We start from the raw sequence: 19,806 nt of genomic DNA, 5'->3' as shown, positions 1-19,806 counted from the left end.
ATTTATTATGAAAATATTGTGAAAACTTTGTTGATGTAGTACTTTTTTTTTAATACACACACATATATATAAATATAGTCCACCAATCACAACTTACAGCAAATTTCGTTTACTTTCCTTATAAAATAAATAAAGTTTTAAATTTAAAAAAAAAAAAAAAAAAAAAAAAGATTCATGACATGTCACAGTTGGTGAAGAATTGGTGAAGTAAAAAATGGATGCTTTGGGTTTAGGCCTTCTATCAAAGGGGAATTGGGTTTTATGTGGAACTTGAGGTGATTTGAAGTCTAGAAATGAATGGATTGAAGTGGGTTCGGGGAAATTGGCTAGACAATAATGGTGGTTTGTAGGTTGGGTCGCAGTGGGTAGTGGGCAACGATGATCGAGTCGCGAAGGGATATGGTGAACAATTTGTGTGCTCCGTGTGAGGATATGAAAGATTATAGAGAGAAAAAATAAATAAAGAAAAATAATATTGAGGATGATACAGATATATTAAAGTAGCAAAAGTAAAATTCTTACACCAAGTTGACTAAACTTTTTTCTAAAAAAAAAAAAAAAAAGTTGACTAAACTTTTATATATATATATATATATATATATTTAGGGGACTAAAATTATATTGAAGCTTATGCGAGTGCTCCAACCAAATGCTAAGTAATATGACGAGCTCATCTTGTAAAATTAAATATTTTTTCCCCAAAGATGTTTCTTTTTGACAACGTACAAAAGTTGACAAATTGAGATGACTATTTTATAATGCAATTATCTTTCAAAGAACAAGAACTAAAATGCCAAGAAGAAATATTTTTTTAAAAAAATTATTAAAATAAAAGAACAAGAAGATATAATATAGGTTGATGATAATGAAGAAAATTTCAATGAAGAAATAAGTTTGCAAAATGATGAACATGATGATAACATTGGCTTGGATGGAGTTGACTAGGCAAGATGATGAATATGATAAAAATTTTATTATTTTTGGTCATTTGTAATGTATTATCACTTTTAAGTTTAGTCTTTTTTTTTAGAGAGTTTCAACCTATGGTGTCCATTCCTGATAATGACTCTTTATCATCAGACCAAGATATCAATCGGTATTTGGTTTAGGCGGGGATTGAATCCTAAATCACTTATTCAAGTGTCATAGATTTTACCAATTTAGTTAACTGAAACCCACTAAATTTAGTCAACTTGAATGTGTATGTTATAACTTATAAACAATACTAATTTAATTTATTTAGTTAGCTTGTTAAATATTATTATATAAGTGATGAATAAATTAGTCATTAGTTGAATATATTCAAAATTTATAATAAATATACCCTTTGAATATTATACCTATAGTTTTTTTTTATATTATATAATCTCTATATATTAAGAGGATTCAAAAAATTAGTTATGGTTTCAAAAAAGTCAAAAATACCCCTAATCTAATTAGATAATCTTTATTCTTAAAAAATAAAAAATGGGGTTAAAATTGTAATTCAACAAAATTCAAAAAAAAAAAAAAAACAAACAAACAAACAAACTACCCGAGAACTTTTTTTCTTAAAATTAGCACACTCTCTATAAATATATGAGAGATGCTATGTCCACAACATTTTTACAATATTTTCACAACAAATCATAGGTGGTTAATTGTTATTGATTCAAATTTGAACCTAATACTAAGATTACTTTTTTGCCCCAACAATAACAACCAGTAATAACCTGCCACTTATGATTTATTTTGAAAATGTTGTAGACATATCATTTCTCATAAATATATCTCACACAAGTTTGATGCATTTTTTCCTAAAAAGTAGTAAACACTAAACTAGCAGTTTACTTCATTTCAAATCCTAAATTTTAGTTTTTTAAAAATTCCTTTATGTGTAAATTCACTAACAATAGATAAATTCAAATTGAAAAATTACTTTAAACTAAAAAAAATAAAAAGTCTCATCACACATGTGGAGCGCGTATAATAATGCTAGTTTTTATTAAGAGTTTGTGATTCTTACTATATATGATAAAAAAAAAATGATTCATAACATAATTCATGTTTTGACAATTATGCTTGCAATTATTATACCAAAGTAAATCCAAAGTTAACTTTCTTTTTTTATTTTAGAAAAAAAAAAAATCCAAAGTTAGCTAATTGTCAACTATAAAAGCTTGGCATAGTGCATGAATACCATGCACCCACCTAAGCCAAGTCAACAAAACATTTAAAGCATCTGCTCAAAAGGAATGAACTCGTCCCTATAATTTATTACCATATTTTGACCCTGGACAAAACTTATCAGTGGGTTCCCAAAATACAATGGGCCAAAAATCAAACATTGACAGACAATCAGGAAATTTAAAATAGACTGTAAATGAGAGTTTTATCGGTCCATCAATTTCAATGTGTAACTACTTCGAGCGTTAAGTTAGTTGATAATAGTTAATACTTAATAGAACATGGACCACTTGTTTTCAAAGTAATTGATCAGAATAAAACTTAAGTACAGTACCTTAGATATTATTCCTTAAGTTCATCTTTTAAGATTCAGTCATGTAGCCACTTAACTAAAAAATATACTTCTATCTCTTTCACTAGCTCTACAACCCAAGACTTTTGTTGGCTAAAATGACTGAAGTTTCATATTGAATAAAAATTACTAGATAACGTGGTTGATATAATGAGTCAAAATTTAGTATGGATAGAGTGTAAAATTCATGCTCCTAATAAGAGATTGTCACATAAGTTTTTTATTTAAAATTCAATACATCTCCCCACATCAATATTTTACTTAAAACATAAAATATAATCTATATATATTAAGATTTAAGAGGATTCAGAAAGTTTGTTATCATTTTTTTTTCCTATAAAAAATACTCCTAAATTAATTAACCAATAACTTAAAAATGAGGTTGAAATAGTAAATTGGAAAAAGAAAATTAGTTATTTCTTTTTTTACTGTAAAAAATATCCCTACCTAAAACTTAAAAATGGGATTAAAATAGTAAATTGACAAAAATAATAAATTCCTATTTCTACGTTTAAATGTCTTCCTGCTTCTAATAAACTCCTACTTTTACGTTGATTTAAATTCCTACTTCTACTCACTAACTTCCTACAAAATAGGATTACTCTTTTATTAGTTTTAAAACTCCTCCAATCTACAAAGCCCAACGTATTTTTATTTTATTTTTTACTTCATCACAATATATTTGTTTCTTCTGTCTTCTTTTTTTTTTTCAATTTTTTTTTTAAAATTTCATTACACCCTTAGGTTTTTTTTTTTTTTTTTTTATTAGAAAAAGTAGAAATCTCAAATTATAATAAATGCAAATTATTTATCTTTACCCAAAAAATAGAAAAGCCTCTAAGCACGCACGTGACCACGTGCTCAGAGGCTAATATTTATTGAGATGTTATCATATGTATTTATGTTTTAGTAATTTAATGATGCGTCACGCGCATGCTCAGAGGCTAGTATTTATTGAGATGTTATCATATGTATTATGTTTTAGTAATTTAATTATGCGGCATGTCCTTATTACACCCAAAGGGTTTATAACAAGTCCTTATATAATTCTTTCTTTAAAAAAAAGTCCGTATATAATTTAATCTCTAATATAATATAGTGGGACTCAACTTTGTAGATTTACGTTTTTTGGGTAAAATGGTGTACATGTTATATTAACTATTCAATTGGAGTCTTTTTAAAAGTGTTATCAACAAATTTGACATTTGTTATAAAATCAAGTCATTGAGCTAATAAGAGAATGAGTAACAAAATTTCTAAACTCAATTATCACAAGTTAGCCAAAACTGAGATATTTAAGGTTCAAATTCTTCCTCGTCTATTGTAACCATCGAATCATTCAAATATATATTTATAAACTCAATTATCACAAACTAGTCAAAATAGAGATATTTATAGATGCATTATTATTATTATTATTATTATTATTATTATTTATTTATTTATTTATTTTAAAGCTCAAAAGAAAAGAGACCATATATTGGTCACATTTTGGAACGCTAGTTACCGAAAGTTGTGGAGTCACGCACATCACAACTCACAAGTGCAAGTTTAGAGCCTGTTTGGTTTAACTGTTTCCGTAACTCAATTCTCAGTTTCCATAACTCATAACTCAAAAATGGTGGGATCCATAGCAAAAAGGTTGTTTGGCCAAACGATAACTCTGTTTCCATCACTCAATTCTCTGATTTTTGAGTTATGAGTTATGGAAACTGAAAACAACAAAAGGCTGTTTTCAGTTTCCATAACTCATAACTCAATGGCATTTCCGTAAATAAACACACATGAGGGACCCACAGCCGCAACTTTTGACCACCTTTTGACTTTTTTTTTTTTTTTTTTTTTTTTTTTTTTCACTTATTCGTCTTCAGTTCTAGTTTTTTTTTTTTTTTTTTTCCTGGGTTGGCGTTGGCTGTTCGTTCTTTTTATTCTTTTTTTTTTTACTGGTTCGGTCTGTTCTGTTCTATTCTGTTTTTTTTTTTTCTTTAGTACCTAGACTCACCAAACTTAGTGAAAAAAAAAAAAAAAAAAAAACCCCAGACCGAACAGCTAACCCAGGAGGAAAAAAAAAAAGAAGAAGCTGCTAGTGGAAAAAAAAAAAAAAAAAAAAGCTACATCGTGATAGGCGTGGGCCCTCCAAATAGTGTGAAAAATAGTGAGTGATGAAGGCAAACGGATGTGAAAAATTAAGTGATGAGTGATGAGTGATGGAAATTGAGTGACCAAATTTTGTTGGCCAAACAGGCTCTTAGTTCCTTTTCTCTCATATAATTCCCAATACACGCTCTAGTGCTCTACATTCATGATGCGCAAAAGAAATGCTCTCTTGATCATATGCATGTCAGTCCAAATTGTTTTTTTTTTTTTTTTTTTTTTTTTTTAAGAAACATCAGTCCAAATTGTTAAATAATCATATTATTTGAAATAATATATGACGAAAGAACCAAGACATTCCTTCAAAAAAAAAAAGGTCATTCCTTCAAAGGAAGGAAATAGAAGTACATTTTGTTTGAGGCCTTTCTCTCTCTCTCTCTCTCTCTCACATATTTGGAAATGACATTTTTATTTGGCAAAAAATACATGCATTAATTAACTAACAAGAAGTATTCCCTATATAACGAGTCCAAATTTTTTGTCTCACTTTGTCTGCTCCACTTTATACTCCACAAATAAAATCATATCACATATCCACCTAATTAATTAAATTATACCATTATGACTTCTTTTTTTTACATACCAAAAAAAAATAATAATAAAGTAAAAAACCCAAACACCTCCCTACTACCACCACCACCAACCTTCACCCCACCAAATTTGGCCAACGCCGACAGCCACCACCCTCAAAGTCGCAGGTCACAGAAACCACCATCACCTAATCTCTACCATGCCAGACAATGAAGCCAATCTTCATACCATTCACTAACCACCATCACTCCACCCTAAAACCCTAACAGATCTAGAACCACCATCATACAAAGAGAGACAAAGACTCTACCATTCTCATATCCAAATCTCTCAAATATATCTTACTTATTATATTTTCAAAGAATATATTAATTTTGGATGGTTGGTATTGAACATGGTTGGTAGGATTGAAAGGGCAGTTGTGGTGGTTGGTGGCTGAAGGTGGTGGTTGGACATTGATGACGTCGGCTAAGGTTGGGGATGGTGGAGGATCGGTTGTGGTGGTGGTGGTGGTTGATAGGATGGTTTAGGTTTTAATTCTAGTGGCCGGTGGTGGTCGAGGTTGGTGGCCAAAGGTGATGGTTGGCCGTTGATGACGTCGGCGAAGGCTGGTGGTGGTGAAGGACCGGTGGTGGTGATGGCGGCAATGGAGGTGGCTAATGGGGTAGTTTAGATTTTTTATTTATTTAGAAACTAGATTAAGAAAATGCTGAAAATTAGAGTTGAATTTAATAGGTGTACATGTGGCAATTTTTTATTAGTGGAGTATAAAGTGGAGTAGACAAATTGGGATAAAAGATTTAGACTCCTACATAATGAGTCCAAATCTTCTGTCTCACTTTTCCTGCTCCACTCTATGCTCTACCAATAAAAAGTTGTCATATGTTCACCTAACTAATTAAATACTACCATTATTGACTTATTAATACTACCATTATTAATTAATGGTAGTAATTAATTAATTAGGTGAACATGTGGCAAGTTTTTATTGCTGGAGCATAGAGTGAAGCAGGAAAAGTGAGACATAAGATTTGGACTCCTACAGTAACCAACATTGGAAATATCAAAGGCCATGAAAGACCTACCAAAGGAAAAGGAAGGAAAATGTTATAGTAATTACAAATTTTATTACAAAAATTAACAAATTAATGTGATAATAAATGGAAATAATGTTTAACAACATTTATGACACATAAGTTTGTAAGTCGTAAAATTGGTAGTCTCAAAATAAGAAAAAATGGAACACAAGTTACACAACAAAAGTGAAAAGTCATGAGCTATTTCATTTAGCTTTTAGATTATTTTGTTTTTGTACAACTTTTTAAAACCTCACATTTTCAAATACAAGTATATTTTAGCTTATTTTTTGCAATAGACAAAAAGAAACTAAATAAGTTTATTTGAAACAAACAATAATGGCCGAATATCAATTGGAGATTCCTTCAATCAACAACCACAAAGTACTCAATAATGGCTGAAATGGAATAACAAAGTTATGAATTACTAGCTTTTCACATGGGATTAGAACACTACTGCATGTAAAAATCATGATTCACTTAGAGAATTTTCTTCCTGCACACAATTAATTGCAGCGACTTGTCTTACTAATGTATGATGCATATTATTCAAGTAATAATCAAGAGGAATATATTGGTAAATACATATACATTAACAAAATATGAAATGAATTACTTCTATTCTCCAAAACTTGTAGCATATAAAAGTTTAAGCCACCCTCTTAAAGTCCCAAACCAAGATACACCAGCATTTCAATTATTAGTCAATTCAAAATTTTTTTTTTTTGATGAACAATTCAAATTTAATACAATAATAGAATTCGCCGAAGGAATAGGCCAATGCAAGGACAAATTAGTGAACAACTCAACCATTTTAAAGACTTTTTGCAGCTTAGGCGGTTCTTTATGACAACGCTATAAAACACGGTATCCCATCTAACCCATCCAAATGTGGGCACAACCGACATGAGATGAAGTCTACAAACTTACACGTACGTTTGGTACATGTGTTTAAAACATATGCTTTTAGTTTTTAAACAATATTACACATTTTTTACTCATTTTTTCACCTACACGTATTTTCAAAAAATACAAACAACGTTACCAAATGATCCATGTTTCAAATTTGTTTGGGCAACGACAAAAATATAGGGATGCCAAGTCCGCAATGCCAGTCTGTCGATGGTATTTGGTGTCCTATGACATATCAACAAAAAATGACTAATTCCCTAACAAATAAAAGACGTGTATTAATAGGTAGTTATATACATATCTCTAATTTATTGAATTTTGATATGAATGACATGGTATCATTTGATAATAAAAAAAAAAATAAAAAAAAACTTTTTCGTCTTTAACGCCTATTTTAACACAAACTTGTTATTTGGGTGCCTAGTGGCATCTTTTAATGGCACTCTTCGATATGTTCAATGTTAACACTGGGATTCTTGAGTCTGTACTTCTCCACGTCTTACAACCCTGCCCTTTTAGATCTACTCTCTCACTTGGGATATCTCAATTCTCAACTACTAAAACAATAAGTCAATAACACAACCTTTTCTTTTTTCTGTTATAAGACATGGCCAATTGTAATGGATAAGGTAAAAACTTAGGTAGTAAGAATTCCCCCTAATGTGATGGATAACTAATAAAAGGAAAAAAACTCAGTTAGTAAGAATTGCCTCTAATAAAAATAGAAAAATTAGGTACTTTATGTGGAAGTGGTTGAATTACTCTACTTATGCTAGTTCATGTTAATAATTGTGAAAAATATTGTAAAAAAATATGAGAAATATTATGTTTACAATACTTTCATAACAATTACCACATAATAAGTTGTTATTAGTTACTAGCCTTAGAGGCTATTCTATTTTTTAGAGTAAAGGTTAATAATTTGCACATATTATTAAAAAGGAATTTAAAAAAAGCTAAATTTTAGGGAATAAAAAGATGAACGTGAAGGGTAAAAATATCCTAAATTTTAGGAGTTCTATTTTTGAATTCAAAATGAAATTTATTATTTGATATTTATGACCCTATTTCTAAAAGAAGTTACCATTTATTAATGAGAGTATTAATCATATAAAAGTCCAGCTCAAAGAGAAGAATCATCTTATTATATATAGTATAGATAGATAATCTGGCCCTACTATTGAAATTACCTTTTTACCCTCTAATAACAACTTGTCACATATAATTTGTTTTAAAAATATTATGAACCTAACTGCCCAAAACTAAAGCATTTATGTTTTTATGTATTTTATTTTATTTTTGATTTGTTTCATTTTAAAATATAATAACAAATTTATAGTTTTTTTTTTTTTTTAAATAAAGTTTAAAAAGATGCATATGCTAAAGTATGACAGTCAAGCCAAGCTCACTAAAACGATTTTGCTAGAGGCGCAATTTATTTTTCAATAGTAATAAATTGTATATACTTTAAGGGTACCTTTGGTAGACTGTAACAGTAATTACATAGGAGTAGGAATAAATATTATAGGAATAAGAAATGTTGTAATGTAATGCTTATTATTATTCATTTGTTTTGTGACAACACAATAATAAAACTCTGAAGACAATGGAATGAAAACATTTTAAATCAAACTTAAGATATATTTTAGGAAATATCTTACTTATATAATTATATTTTCTAAAAAACAATATTTTTTATATTTGAAAGAGAGATTAGCTATTTTTTATGATTTTTTTTTTCGTAATTGTTATGTGCATATAGAAAGTTTGTTTATTTAGATATATATTAATTGTAGAAATTAATACACCTACTAAGAAATAATTATTACATCTCTTTTAGAAATAAATAGTTGCCACTGCGCACCCTTGGTGCGGTGGTCACTCCACAAGTATAAATACTTGTGGGGTGTGGAGGGTAAGGGTCAGGGTTCAAGTCTTCAAGAATGAGCTTCACACACATATACATTTAGATTAAGTTAGAGTAGAAATTTTATCTTGTATAAAAAAAAAAAAAAAAATGAATAGTTATTTCTGATTTTAAAAGAAGGGTCATGGTAATGAGTGCCCTTAGGGTATTAGTTAATAATCATTTTTAGGAAAGTTTTGACACAGCTTTTATGAAAAAAGAAAAAAAACTGTTAAAATATTAATTTTTTTTTCATAAAAACTTTCTTTATATAGATTATTAACCAATGCCCTAAGGACATTCGTTAGCATTTCCCTTAAAATAATAGTTATTTATAAGAAATGACTATTCACTGTAATAAAAATATAACCAAATTACTGAATAGCTAAATTATAGGAATAACTATTACATTCCAGTGCCTATTACAGTCTACCAAATATACCCTAACTACTTATATAGATAAATTATGCACATCACTTAATTTTTTTATCACTCACAACTTTCAACAAATTGTAAAATATACTAAGGTAAGAATTATCTACCATTCATTATGTACTATTTTAAAATTCTTTAATTGAATACAAATTTTGCAGTTTTAAAATAATAATTATTTATAAGAAATGACTATTCACTGTAATAAAAATATAACCAAATTACTGAATAGCTAAATTATAGGAATAACTATTACATTCCAGTGCCTATTACAGTCTACCAAATATACCCTAACTACTTATATAGATAAATTATGCACATCACTTAATCTTTTATCACTCACAACTTTCAACAAATTGTAAAATATACTAAGGTAAGAATTATCTACCATTCATTATGTACTATTTTAAAATTCTTTAATTGAATACAAATTTTGCAGTTTTAAAATAATAGTTATTTATAAGAAATGACTATTCACTGTAATAAAAATATAACCAAATTACTGAATAGCTAAATTATAGGAATAACTATTACATTCCAGTGCCTATTACAGTCTACCAAATATACCCTAACTACTTATATAGATAAATTATGCACATCACTTAATTTTTTTATCACTCACAACTTTCAACAAATTGTAAAATATACTAAGGTAAGAATTATCTACCATTCATTATGTACTATTTTAAAATTCTTTAATTGAATACAAATTTTGCAGTTTTAAAAGTAACAAATTAAATCTTTACCCTATATTGAACCCCAACACAGTGTCGTACCCATTTCACTTAAATGAGTTAAAATTTAATTTGGCATTTTTTTTTTTGAAATTTTCGAGTTTAATTTGTTACTTTAAAAATATAGGGTTTATTTTGTATTTTTTTAAACCTCAAGGTTTATTCTGCTAATTTTTAAATAAGACCATTTATTTTGTTACATCTATAAATTATAGGATCAAAATATATTTTCAAGTAATTGTTATATCATCTTCTTAAAAAAAGTGAATAATTATTTGTTGGATAAGTTTTATGGATGTCAAGGAGAGAGTTGTTTCTCAAAAAAAAAGAAAAAAAAAGGAGAGAGTTGTTGTTGTTGTTATTTTTTTTTTTTTTTAGAAAGAACCAAATGTCATACGTGGGGGTAATTTTACCACTAAAATAGTAAATTAGCATTGAATGTATCATCATCTAGCATTATACTGTTATACACATTAGTTAATGCACATAAACAGTATTCTTACTCCCATAAAAATAAATAAATAAACAATATTTTTACGTGGCACGTTATAATTGAAAATGTTTTAAACTTAACCGGGTTATATCTTCCTAATTAACCAGATATTGACATTATTGGCATAAAGTCACAGTTACAAAAAACAAAAATAAAAAATAAAAAAGCAATAATACTACAAATACATTTTCATAATATCATCATTATTTATTGACTACTTAGAATCTTCATTGCTAACTTATTATTAATATGATTATCAAAAAAAAAAAACTTATTATTAATATCATTATCATTATATTTTGGGAAGATAAGTTATATTATTAATTGTTTTTGGACCATGACACCATTTTATTATCTCTGTTTACAACATGTTATCCAAATTATTTCAATATACATTTTAAAAATTTATGAATGAGATTTAGAGAGTATTTTGACATTGTTTTTCCTTCAAATAATTTAATTTTTAATTATTTTAAAAATAAGTTAGATTTTAACTTTTTGTTACACATTTAACATAAAAAACTATAATTTATAATTTTTTATAAATTTATGCAAGTAAGTTACTAAAAATAATAAAATAGCAAATGAACACTTATTGATTAAAAAAAATAAAAAAGCAAGACACACAAGGCTGAATATTTAGTACATTTTTTTTTTTTTGATAGGTTTAGTACATTCTTTTCTCTTAACAGAAAATGGCATTTTTTTTATGAACCCCATCGATTCTTATATTTAATATTTTACTTAATCAATAATTTTTATTTTCTTTGTTTAAAAAATGAATAGAAATTAGAAAGCTGAAAGCTCCCACTAAAGCCACCTTTCACTTTCTCACTGCTGAGTGCTGACATCAATCTGAGCATATGACTTCTTCACATGCCAAAAAAGTAAATAAAATAAAATAAAATCTGACCAGAGAGTTTTAAGTTTTAACCATAGTTAAGTGTGGTGTTAGGTGGAATTGTGTTTTTGACTAGTCTGGGTTGGTAGGCGTCGTTGGTTCGTGTTTGTCTCTGCCTCTTTCTTTCTTTTTTCGTAGCAAGAGTATTAAATAAATAGGAGAAACACACCGAAATTTGGCAAATAATTTGACAGATTATATCAGTGGCAGGAAAAAAAGAAAAGAAAAAAAAGAAGAAGGGTAACATCCAAAATTTGAGACTTATTAAAATCTTATCAATATTAAAAAGAATATTGTCAAATTTTTTGTGTTTTTCACAACAACAATTCTAAAATTACACGGCTAGTTGTTATTATTTTTAATTTAAACCAATTCTAAAACAATTTTTTTAAAAACATTTAATGATACGAATCCAATATTTTCACATTTAAGAGTTGGAATTCAATATTTCTACGGATTTTAAGCAACAAGCTGTTATTGAATCTAATTTAAGCTATATTACTTAGCTATAGTAACATTCTAATAATAACTTGCTTTCTAAAATTTGTTGCCAAATTAATCATTATATAAAGAAAATTATGTATACACACTCTGACCTTAAGTTTCACAATAAAAACCAAGAGTTTCCTCTCCTAACTTCCCAATTTCCAATTACCTTTCTCTCATAAGTCTCAGGAGCTTGGAGTCTCTCTCTTCCAACTACTCTACACCCACCAACCACCAACACTCTCCTAATTACAAACTCCTTCTCCTCTCATCTCCATTTATATTCTCACATTCATTTTTCTCTTTGCACCGGAATTCCAAACTGACCTGTCTTTACTATATAATTTGCTACGGATTCCGGTGACACTATCAAAACCCAAAACAACAACAACAACAACCAAAAAAAAAAAAAAAAACAGAACTAAATGCAACCATCGTCATCGTCATCGTCGAACTCAATGAAAGTGTCGCCGATGGATCTGATGTCGGCAATTATTAAAGGGAAGTTCGACCCGTCCAACGTGTCCTCGGCCAACGATGTCGCTTCCATTATGTTCGAGAATCGGGAGATGGTGATGATTCTCACGACCTCGATCGCGGTCTTGATCGGCTGCGTCGTCGTTTTGATTTGGCGCAGATCCAGCAGCTCTCAACCTTCGTTGCCGGTGCTTCCTAAGCCGTTGATCGTGAAAGAGGAGGAGGTCGAAGTTGACGATGGCACGAAGAAAGTCACCATCTTCTTCGGCACTCAGACCGGCACTGCCGAAGGCTTCGCCAAGGTTCGCAAAGCCAAAACAACCTCTCTTCGTATCTATAATATATGAATTTGAATTTCTGTTTGCTTAGGTTCTTATGGTGGTTGTTGTTGTTGTTTCATTTCAGGCTTTAGCTGAGGAAGCCAAAGCGCGGTACGAGAAAGCCTCGTTTAAAGTTGTTGATTTGGTATGTCTATGTATATGTGGTTGACTTTTTATGTGGTTGAGTTTTTTTTTTTCTGGTATTGGAAAATTGACGTTGGTATTGTTTGAATGGACTAGGATGACTATGCCGGCGATGACGAAGAATACGAGGAGAAATTGAAGAAAGAGAGTTTGGCTTTCTTCTTCTTGGCCACGTGAGTTCCTATGCTATGCCTATGCTTTTTCTTTTTCTTTTTCTTTTTTGGTTTGGATTTTATTTTTTATTTTTTCAAAAAAACAAATAAAAAGTATTTGGTTTAATTGGGTTGGCGTAGATATGGAGATGGTGAGCCTACAGACAATGCAGCGAGGTTCTATAAGTGGTTTACAGAGGTAATTTTTTTTTTTTAAATTATTGTGGTTCAAGAATTTTATTGGATTTGTCAATTATTTTGAATTACCATATTATAGAGCCTAATTAGCAATCACATCAATAATTTTTTTTAATTTTTTAATTTGTGGTTGTGGGTATAGGGGAATGAGAGAGGGGAGTGGCTACAGAACCTTAAATACGGAGTGTTTGGTCTTGGCAACAGGCAGTACGAGCATTTCAACAAGGTTTGCATTTTAGATTCTTGTTTAATATTTGCATACGTGTATCTATAGTTTATAACTGGTACTTTTTGGCGTGTAATGGTCGGCATTTTAATTCATGTTTATTATTGCTGGGAAAACAGGTTGCCAATGTTGTGGATGAGGTCCTTTCTGCCCAGGGTATGCTTTTATGTTTCTTTTTATGCATCTTTGATTGAGACTTTTATGAGTTTGTGGATTATGAGATGCTTTACTCTGATATGGTTTTTGATAAATCAAATGGAATGCTAGGCTATTGCAAAATTGCAATTATATGTAAAGCATGTTAGTTTCTTAACCAGCTTGTACTATTACCACTAAGAATGTATATCGAACCCTATTTTGGATTCATTTTCTCTGGAATGTATAGCTAGTTTTGAAGCATGCATTGATCTACCTACCTTCCTTGCAGCCTTCAGTAAGCAATTGCAGCAGATATACATCATAAACATACACAACTATGCTATTACATGGGTTTGGCCATTAACAAATTGTGTATCTTTATGCATTCTTAATGCCTTTCTGTTCATCTAGCATGCAGTTATGGGTTATAAATGTCAGAGTTAAGTTATTTTATAGAAGCGGAATGATGTGACTAACTAGCCCAACTTAGTAAACCATAAATCTGCAAAGTGAATAATCAAAATTAATGACTGATGGAGATGCTTGAAGATGGATGTTATCCATCTTTGCAATAGGGTATATGCATTTGAAAGTTTTACTGACATGGTGTATATATTCATATGCTTTCTCATTGGTCTTCCTAGGATTTTTTAAAACTTAGCAGAAATTCTAAGTGAACATAATTATTTTTGTTGCATTTTCAGGTGGGAAACGCCTTGTCCCAGTGGGTCTTGGAGATGATGATCAATGCATTGAGGATGACTTCACTGCATGGTATTGAGAACTTGAATTGCAATGTTGATCCACAGCACAAGCTTTGTTTCTACCCTTTTTACTTTGGTTCAGTATTTTTAAACCAATACATTTTTCTGAGTTGATTGTTACCATGTCTAGGAGGGAATTGGTGTGGCCTGAATTGGATCAGTTGCTTCGAGATGATGATGATCCGACAACAGTTACCACCCCTTACACTGCTGCTGTGTTGGAATATCGGGTTGTGTTCCATGACTCTGCAGCTGCATCAGCAGATGATAAAAGTTGGGCTAATGCAAATGGACATGCTGTGTATGATGCTCAGCATCCATGCAGGTATGAACGAAATAACTACTTTCTGGATTTTGAGTTTGCATACTTTTTTTTTTTTTTTTTTTTTGAGAAACTTGAGTTTGCATACTTGATTCTATTTTTTTAGTCTGTAGTCTAACGTATGTATAAGTTGTTTACTGCATGTAGATCAAATGTGGCTGTGAGAAAGGAGCTTCACACTTCTGAATCTGATCGTTCTTGCATCCACCTGGAATTTGATATTTCTGGCACTGGACTTTCGTAAGTTGTCTTTTGTGTTCCCACTTTTTTTTAGCTGAGTGTTTTGATTAGTTGCTTTAGTGTGAATGTATTGTTAAATGGTGTAATTACAATGTTCCCATAGATTTATCATCTATCTCTTGTTTACTGAAAATAGCTGCAACTTGAAGATTAACAAAAAAGAGAAAGAAATGCTTGTGCATTTATAATGCATTAATATTTTCCTCATGTAGTCATACTTGTGTTCTTTCTCAGATATGAAACTGGGGATCATGTTGGTGTTTACTGTGAGAATCTAAGCGAAGTTGTAGACGAGGCATTGAACATATTGAGTTTGTCACCAGATACTTATTTCTCTGTCCACACTGATAAAGAGGATGGTACACCATTTGGTGGAAGCTCAAGCTCCTTGCCACCTCCTTTCCCACCTTGTACCATAAGAACAGCATTGACTCGATATGCTGATCTTTTAAGTTCACCAAAAAAGGTTTGTTTTTGGTCAATGTGCCATATGTATGTGAAATTAGTTCATTATTTTGAATAATTAACAAACTCAGTTCATATGTTATCAGTCTGCCCTACTCGCTTTAGCAGCTCATGCTTCTGATCCAACCGAAGCTGACCGATTAAGACATCTTGCATCACCTGCTGGAAAGGTTGTGAATACTTTAATATGAAAATTTGTCCTTTGTTTAGCTTCTCATTGTACACGGGATAACTTTTGCTGTAAACCTGTACAGGATGAATATGCACAATGGATGGTTGCTAGTCAGAGAAGCCTTCTTGAGGTCATGGCTGAATTTCCATCAGCAAGGCCCCCACTTGGTGTCTTCTTTGCAGCAGTTGCCCCACGCTTGCAGCCCAGATTCTATTCAATCTCATCATCCCCAAGGTACATGTACATGTCTACTTAGTTTTTAGTTTTCCCTTTTCTTTCTTGGGAAAATCAGAAAGTATCAACTCCAACCATGTTCTTCGGAGGTGGTGGTTTTCTGTTACATGTGCAGTAGGATGGAGAGCCATTGCTCCATCTGTAGTACCAAAAACAAAGTTCACCCTGACAAAGGATGTTTTGATATATTTAGATATTAAATTATTGTGATTACAATAGAGGAAGGGAACTTCGCTAGGTGCAAAGGATGTTTTAATGTGGGAATACAATGTAGTATTTGTGACTCTGTGACTTGTGTTTAACTACCAGGCACTCTCTTTCTGTAGTTTCATTTACATTCCTCTCTATTTTTTATTTTCTAACAATAGCCAAATATTTTCTGCAGGATGGCTCCATCACGGATTCATGTTACTTGTGCATTAGTTTACGAGAAAACACCAACAGGACGGGTTCACAGAGGAGTGTGTTCTACCTGGATGAAGGTACTTGGTTTGTTTATATTAAATCTTTCCATTTTTTGTTGAGAAGTTTTATGAACAAGATGAACATTGGAAGCAGGATATATATATATATATATATATTTGTGTCAACACTCTAGTTCTGGGGGATGTTGATTTGTGTATACATGTGTATGTATATTTACTTTTTAGTTTTTACATATCATCTTGTGATTTTCTTTTTTAGATTGATTCTTTTGTCAATGAGCAATCTAATTTTGGTGGTGGTATATATGTCAATTGATATCTTATGGTGCTACTCTTTTCATTGTTCCTTCCAGAATGCTGTGCCCCTGGAGAAAAGTCATGATTGCAGTTGGGCTCCTATTTTTGTTAGGCAATCAAACTTCAAACTCCCAGCAGATACTAAAGTGCCTATTATCATGATTGGCCCTGGCACAGGATTGGCTCCTTTCAGGGGTTTCCTCCAGGTTTTACTTTCAAGCTTGATGTTCAGTCACTTTGCTCCTTGTTGATCATATTGCACATGTTAGCTGAGCTAACTGCAAGCAATTATGTAATAACTTTTTCAGGAAAGATTAGCTCTGAAAGAAGCTGGAGCAGAACTGGGACCCTCCATCTTTTTCTTTGGATGCAGGAACCGTAGAATGGTGAGACATGAACCTATAAAATTTTATTCTCCAAAAAAAAGAAAAACTACAGGGGCTTTTTGGCAGACTTATTTAAACATATGTTTTCAGTTTTTAAATAACATTATATGTATTTTTACACATTTTTTTACTCACATGTATTTCTACACATATTTTTAAACCACGTGTTTTCAAACAGATGTACCAAAATTCTAAAAAAACAGATGTACCAAAATTCAAAAAAACCAGATGTACCAAACACCTTCTGCGTTTCTATAATGTTCTACAAAGTTCCATGGCTCAGTGGGTGGGTGGGTGGTGGGTGTTAGGTATGCGTGCAAGTCAATCACAATAACTACATTTCTTTTTTGTTCAGGATTATATTTATGAAGATGAGCTGAACACCTTTGTTGAGACTGGAGCTCTCTCCGAGCTGGTTGTTGCCTTCTCACGTGAGGGACCCACCAAGGAGTATGTGCAGCATAAAATTATGGAGAAGGTATTGGACCCATTTCATTCTCACCTACCCCAACTCTAATATCCCACGATTAAATTTTAATTAATCTACTAGCCGATGAACGCTAACTCAACTGGCACCTCCTCCCCTGGCAAGTTCTAGGTGGAGGGTGGAGTCTTGGGTTCATGATCTTATTGAATACGTGTGTAACTTACCAATAAAAAAATTAATCAGTTGACTAAATAGAAGCATTAAGCCATGTTTGTTATGTGTATACAGGCCTCGGATATTTGGAACCTGGTCTCTCAAGGAGGTTATATTTATGTATGTGGTGATGCCAAAGGCATGGCTAGAGATGTCCATAGAACTCTTCATACCATTGCTCAAGAACAGGTATGTCCACTTGGATGAATTCTGACCGCTGAATTTATTGATTTGATAGATACACGTGTGGTGTTGAAGCTGCCAGTACCTACCCACTATAAAACCAACCCAGTTAAAGAATTACAACCACCCATTGCATTATTGTATATGCTAAAATAATATTTATATCACAAACAAAAAAGGAGTGTTTTATATGGTGAAGGCCCACGTAGGGTGGTAATTGGCTTGTTTTTTCATGAGACTGGAGGCCCCATTAGAGTCACACATTTCTCAAAAGTAATCAATAAGTCTGAGGATACAATAATTTTCTTAATTTATTTATATTTACTAGTTTATCAAAAAAAAGTTTATTTATATTTACTACAGTTGAAGTGGTATATTATGGTTAGGTGATGTGATGTCATAAAATGGCACAACTCGTGGCAAGTTATGAGTGGTAGAATCGTAGAAGTGTCTTCACATGGACCCACCATCACACGCAAAAGTTATGCCATTTTATGTGGTCGTAGCATTACTCTTTTCCAATCATATGAAAAAATTTGTGGCTAGAATTATTGATGTTGAATTGGATTTCTAGTATTTGAAACACCTGACTAATCAGGCTCATTGACTTGTGAATTTTCAGGGATCTCTTGACAGCTCCAAAGCTGAGAGCATGATAAAGAATCTGCAAATGACTGGTAGGTATCTACGTGATGTATGGTGATTATTGTTCCTCCATTTGGAAGAGGAGGAAGAAACCTATAGGAATTTGCCGTAAAATACAAAGCAGCAAGGGGCCACCTTGTTTGGGGGTTAGAAAACATTGTGGGGCTTTAATTTGATGCCTTTCAATTGCCACCATTTACTACCTTGCAAGGACAATTGGACATGTCTTCTCCCTAGAAGTCGGTTTTGTGATTCTTTTTTTACTTCTACCATTTGAAGGATTCTTTTGTTCTTGTAATTTAAATATATACATAATAATATATAATAATTATCGTTAGGCATATGAGTAATGGATTGGGCTCTAATGTTCCTTGTATGAAATGAACCAAGAAGATGGTTCAGATGACAAACAAACAATGTTCTCCTTTTATGTAATTGTATTGCATGGATTGAAAACTTGGTATCTGAAGTAAACGAAGTTCTTATTGTCATGACTTATGAATTATGATATAGTTACAATATTGGAGATTTCTGAGATGTGGATCACATTTATTTATTGTTTTCCGATTTCCTTGAATTAGACCATCAATTGGGAAGGTTTCTCCCACTAGGTGTTACATATAACAACCTTGGGATCTCAGAGAATTCAAGTTGAACATAATTTCACAAATGTCTCGTGCACTAGATTTGATGTGATGATATGTGATCAAAAAGTAGACACTAGTTGTGCTGCAATGATATGTGATCAAAAGATGACACACGCAACTATCACATTGGTTGGCGGCTCTAAAAATTTTTCTTAGGGTGTTTCTTAAGAAGCATATCTGATAAAAAAAGAAATTCATATATTGACAATAACAATAATAAAAAAAACATACAAAAACATAAAATTTACAATTGTTTTCTGCGAGTTTTCATATTTTGAAATCATGATAGTCTCATTATCAATTCTATAAGCTATATCTCTTTCAATGTACACAACCAAACAATCATTCATTAATGTAGAACAAATTATAGAGAAAAGTCTAATTTTATTGGCATAAAAAAAATTGAAGGTGTTCCTAAATTTTTTTTGAAGGGTAAACAAATAAAAATTTTTAAATTATTATATATTAAAAAAAAAATCAGTTCAGTACCACCTGGCCGTAAGGTGGCACCGCCCCTGTTGGTAATGATAAGGGCCCTGTCCAAATATAGGCGGCCAACTAGCGAAGTCCAAATTCGGGAAGTATGGA

At 31.2% G+C, this 19,806-nt stretch overlaps 1 protein-coding gene across 1 annotated transcript; it reads left to right on the top strand.

Moving 5' to 3' along the window:
* Positions 1-12,258: 12,258 nt before the first annotated feature.
* LOC126715820 (NADPH--cytochrome P450 reductase 2-like) lies at positions 12,259-19,062 on the top strand. Its single transcript, XM_050416622.1, has 18 exons — positions 12,259-12,922; positions 13,026-13,085; positions 13,181-13,257; positions 13,378-13,435; positions 13,577-13,660; positions 13,780-13,816; positions 14,503-14,572; positions 14,693-14,887; positions 15,032-15,124; positions 15,359-15,590; positions 15,676-15,759; positions 15,844-15,995; positions 16,381-16,477; positions 16,774-16,923; positions 17,026-17,103; positions 17,459-17,581; positions 17,819-17,932; positions 18,549-19,062. Exons 1-18 carry the CDS (start codon positions 12,569-12,571, stop codon positions 18,627-18,629), a joined length of 2,139 nt encoding a protein of 712 aa, XP_050272579.1. The 5' UTR covers positions 12,259-12,568; the 3' UTR covers positions 18,630-19,062.
* The last annotated feature ends 744 nt before the right edge of the window (positions 19,063-19,806 follow it).

Source organism: Quercus robur, chromosome 2, assembly GCF_932294415.1.
Source record: "Quercus robur chromosome 2, dhQueRobu3.1, whole genome shotgun sequence".
Lineage (NCBI taxonomy): Eukaryota > Viridiplantae > Streptophyta > Magnoliopsida > Fagales > Fagaceae > Quercus > Quercus robur.
Note: the sequence above shows the minus strand (reverse complement) of the source record. Positions and strands in the feature narration are given on the sequence as shown.